The following is a 4,932-nucleotide window of genomic DNA, read 5'->3' as shown; positions in this document are numbered from 1 at the left end:
ATTGTTAAACTACCATTTGACACTGTTGTTTTCTTTCTTTGGCAGGTATTACTGAAGAGTTTATTACTGCACTCTTTTACTTCTACAGAAGCATGGGAGAACTTAATGTTACTGAGACAGAGTATGCATTGCTTGTTGCAACTACTGTGTTTTTTTCAGGTATGATAAGCACCTATCTATCTAGTGATAAAATGCTAAAAATAGATATTTTCAAATAAGATTGTGTGTACCCATGTGTGTCATAAATATATAATAATGATAATAGTTCAAATACCTCACTCTGCTACTGCAGCACCTGACAAAAAAGAACGAATAGCTTTGGTGGGAAGCACCATATATAGGGTTGCTGGAAGTGGGCAGGGTACTCCCAAAATGCTTACATAACGTTTTAGAAGGTTCTGAATGGTACTCTGCACATGCACAGGATAACTCATTTCTGTGAAGCACAGAGACCCCAAAGAAAAAAACATTTATTAATTTCAATCATTGATAGATGAATTTCTCAGAATAGTGTAGTTATTAGTAATTAACCTATACCATCATGTAGGATGAAATATCATTAAGCTAATGGCCCCAACAAACTGGGTACTCATTTTAGTGACCTCAGAAGGATGCCAATCGACATTGGAGCCCCTGGCTGGTATTGAACTCACAACCTTGTGGTTTGTGAGTGAGTTGCTGCAGTAAGGCATCTGGCCACTGTACTACCAGGGCTTTCTGCTAGCAGAGAGGAAGGGCTCTGTTGCTGTGGAAGCCCCTTTTCCATTATCTAAGAGTTCAGCATGCAGAAAGCAATCACTTGTAATATTTCTGCCAGGTGTAATTGAAATAAAGCACTAAAATTCAGGGGGTGGGTAGCTGGTTTTTAGCAGGTATAAGTAAATCACAGAGGGATTTAAGCTACTATGATCGGCCAGGGTAAAACCCCTGATGAATTCCCCCTTCCATACTTGTCAGCATAATCTAGCAAGAAGTGATCTGTAGGAGGAGATCACTACTCTGCTCCTCCTTAGTCCTATTTAGGATTGCTCTTTAATGGGTGCAATCCTGTGCGTGCATATTATGGGGAAAGACCACAGAATATGTAAGTTTTACAATTTAACATGGATAGGTTACTAGAAATACTAGAGATAACTACTAGAAATAGGTTTTTAAAAAGTTAAGAAAACCTGAAAATAACAAATGATAGAAACTTCCTTATATTACTTTCATAATATACTATGAAATGTGAAATTGTTTCATTATGGAATAATAATATCATTTTATAAATTCTGATCTTTTATAGTACCAGAAATGAATGTTTACATATTTTACATATACAGAAGATTTATTTATTTATGCAACACTAGATTTATTTATTTAATGACTTCACAATACCCCCTCAAACTGAGGCCCAGTACAGATGGACCTTTTGTGGTGTGCCCATGACGTGCTAGGGTTGCTTGGGGTGGGGTGTGCACACGCCCCACAATCTTAGCACATCATGGGCACGCCGCAGCTGCGCGGCACCATCTAGATGGTGCGTGCAGCGATGACATGCAAGCAGCACAGTGTCCAAACGGGGCTGTGCCACTGGCACATCATCACACCGTCACTGGTGTTTTGGCATGGCACAAGTATGCCACAAAAAAGGAGCTGCTTCCGCGCGCTCCTTTCTTGCTGCACAGCAGCATCGCACAATTTGGTTGCTGCGGTGCTGCTGTGGGGCAAGGAGAGGTGCCTCCTTGGCGCCTCTTTTCCCCACTCTGTACCACGCCTGAGATAATTTTATTATTTTATAGATTTAATATATCACCTTTTAGGATGCCTACCATCAGAGGCTGGTTTACACTAACAAATCAAAACACCACTACAATCAAATAGAAAACATATAATTACATAAAATGTGAAATAACACCAGGAGATAAAGTAATTGTGAAACAACCTGAAAAACATCTAAAATCAGACTGGCATACCCCCTCCCTTTTAAATGCTCCTGCTGTGTGTGTGTGTGTGTGTATCAGGAGAGAGTTTCAAAATGATGGTGTCACCACTGAAAAGGATTTGTCCATCTAATTAATCACTAACTTAATAGCTCCTAATGGAGATTCAAAAAGGAGTTCCTCAGAAGCCAATGACAAGTTCAAATGGGTTTAAGGGTTCCTAGTGATTGGGCGGGCTATAAATAAATTTATTATTATTATTATTATTATTATTATTATTATTATTTCCATGTTTTTTCAGATCGTCCACTCCTAAAAAACAAACAACATGTGGAGAAACTCCAAGAACCTTTCTTAGGAATTCTGTACAAATATTCAAAAATCTATCACCCTGACGAACCACAACACTTTGCCCGTCTCATCGGGCGTCTCACTGAACTCAGAACCCTCAATCACAACCATTCAGAAGTGCTAGTAAACTGGAGAACGAGGGATCCTAAACTGACCTCTCTGCTTTGTGAAATCTGGGACTTGCACTAAACACATTACTAATTACTTAAAATGTTCTACAGCTTTGTTTTTCTAAAACATACTATTTCCCCATTCTTGTGCTTTTATTTAAAAAATCTCATTTATGTTAAATGACTACAGGCTGTGCTGTGATTAATGCAAATATAATGTTCTGTTCTAAAAATACACAGTCCAGTTTTTCTGCAGTTTAAAAGGTAATACTGTGATCTTTACCATATTATCACCTTTCCTGAAAAGGTAAGTAGAAAACAGCTTTAAAATATTATGGACCTAGAAGCAATAAATTCTTTACACATGCTTTCAGGTATTTTCAGAGTTATGGGGAGCAGTTTTCTTTCACTGGGGCCCCAAACAGACAGGCCAAAATAAATCTGCTCCAGGCTATTTTGGAGGTATGCTGTTTAAATGTTTCAGCCTAAGAGGCTGGAAACCATGCCAAAGCCACGCTCCAGTCCTAAGGACAGGAGCACAGCTTTGGTGCAGCTTCTGGACTATTAAGATGTGTGTGTCTGTTCAGGCCCTGGGAGCCTTATTGCATGACAAAAAAGCTGAGATGGAGCAGCAGAGAAGTGGCTTTCTCCTTGCATGTAACCCTTAGCTATTAACCCTTAGCCTACTCATTTTGTAAAATTGTAAAAAAAATTTTTTGGAAAAGAGAAATGTCACAATAAGTCTCTAGTCCTCTTCACTGCAAAGGAAAATGTCACTGAAACAACAAATCCTTGAACTTCCTAGTGCTCATTAATAGCTAAGGGTTGCATGCAAGGAGAAAGCCACATCTTAGCATTAATAGCTAAGGGTTGCATGATGTTGTAGCACTTCTGTTCTTTTTCCTGAGGGAGAAAGTGTGTCTCTTGCCAAATTGATTTTCCAGTGAAACAAACGACATGCTTTTTACAAGTGTCTCCCTCAGGAAGAGAATGAAAGTGCTTCAACAGCATGCAGAGAGGCAAGGAAAAAGCTGCTTCTCTGCCATTGTGTATTGGCTTTCTTTTGTCATGTGAGAAGACTCTAGGAGAATTACCATTGAATAGCGGAAAGTTTGCCAGCTGAAAACTCACGTATGCACAGCAGCTCACAGGAGAAGACAGAGACTTGATAGACCACTAACTCCCTACTTTACTAAGTTTCATTTAATTATGTGCTTTACATTTCTGTATTTTCCCATTTTCAAATAATGAAAGAACCCAAGACTAATGCAGTTATGTAATGAGTATCCCAAAGAAACATGTACAAACTTAGATGGAAACCAAAAGTACTGAATTTATAGCTTATTTTAATATTCTGGAGTGGATCTGGGTTGATTAATTTTCTTTTTTACATACACACACACACATCACCAAATAACGCCATTACATGATACACCTCTCCTTATCTGCCAAAGTTGTTTATTCATAAGAAATTAAATACTAAAATCTATTAACATTACTTCATTTCCATGTAATTGCACTTAAAGAACAAATGCGTATAACTGTGGATCAGATAACTGCATCACAAAAAAATTATAAAACTAAATAGTAGATAACATTGTAACAATGGTTTAGGTTATGCTGAGCTAACAGATGGTTTTAATTCCCTGTTAATGACTTGTTTTCTTAGAACAGTTGTTCAAAATAGGTAAATCTTAATTTCAGCTATAAATCAAATTTTAATAACTTAGTAGTTTCTGTTTACGTCTGGTTGGGCAGGAATAAAAACATCACAACAACTTGAAGACACACAACAGTAGTTTCCGTATTTCTTGAATTAAATATATCATGTAAAGATTCACTGGAGATGTATAACACATTTAATTTATAATACAAACTCCCTCCATCCCCAGGAAGCAACTGTAATTTACTGCATATCCAGTAATATTCAAGGACAGGACACACAAAGGTTACTGTTTACTGCCATCCAGTCGACTTCGACTCATGGCTACTCCAGGAATGAGAGACTTCCAAGTCATCCTGTCATCAGCATCCCTGGCTCAGGTCTTGCAGACTCAGGGCTGTGGCTTGAGTCTATCCATCTGGAATGTGGTTTTCCTTTTCCCCCCTACTACCTTCTACCATAGAAAGCATTATTGCCTTTTCTAATGAGTCACATCTTATGATATGCCAAAGTACGACAGTCTCAGTCATCTTGGCTTCTAGGGAGAGTTCAGGCTTGATTTGCTCTTGGGCCCATTTATTTTTCTTTTTACCAGTCCACGGTACAGTATCCATAAAACGTGTTAGTTATCATTTGTCAAAATATAATACAATTCAAGATTACTATGTTTTTGTAGATACCTTTACACAGCTATAGCACTGGACGCCACTAAATAATGACTGATGTTGTTCACCAATCAGCTTTTTTGTAGTTCTGTTGAAATCTAAACCAGTGGGCATTCGGTTGCAATTGAACCATTTCCAAGGGATTTCAAAAGGACACGTGATCAATAACCTTCAGTAGTTTAGTTCAAATTGCTTATTCAGTTTTGTATTAATGATTCATA

General features: G+C 37.9%; 1 protein-coding gene across 6 annotated transcripts in view; it reads left to right on the top strand.

The window, feature by feature from the left end:
• LOC121927960 (bile acid receptor-like) overlaps positions 1-4,176 on the top strand; it is a 27,079-nt gene extending 22,903 nt beyond the window's left edge. For 5 of the 6 annotated variants that reach the window (XM_042462070.1, XM_042462069.1, XM_042462068.1 and 2 more), the window contains 2 exons: positions 46-159; positions 2,224-4,176. In XM_042462070.1, the coding sequence (XP_042318004.1) occupies positions 46-159; positions 2,224-2,462 (353 nt within the window). In that variant the 3' untranslated portion in view covers positions 2,463-4,176. Of the gene's footprint in view, positions 1-45; positions 160-2,214 lie in introns of all 6 variants that reach the window. The other variant, XM_042462071.1, reaches the window with a different exon arrangement.
• The last annotated feature ends 756 nt before the right edge of the window (positions 4,177-4,932 follow it).

Source organism: Sceloporus undulatus, chromosome 4 (genome assembly GCF_019175285.1).
Source record: "Sceloporus undulatus isolate JIND9_A2432 ecotype Alabama chromosome 4, SceUnd_v1.1, whole genome shotgun sequence".
Classification (NCBI taxonomy): domain Eukaryota; kingdom Metazoa; phylum Chordata; class Lepidosauria; order Squamata; family Phrynosomatidae; genus Sceloporus; species Sceloporus undulatus.
The sequence above is the reverse complement of the archived record's forward strand: the minus strand, read 5'-3'. Positions and strand labels throughout refer to the sequence as shown.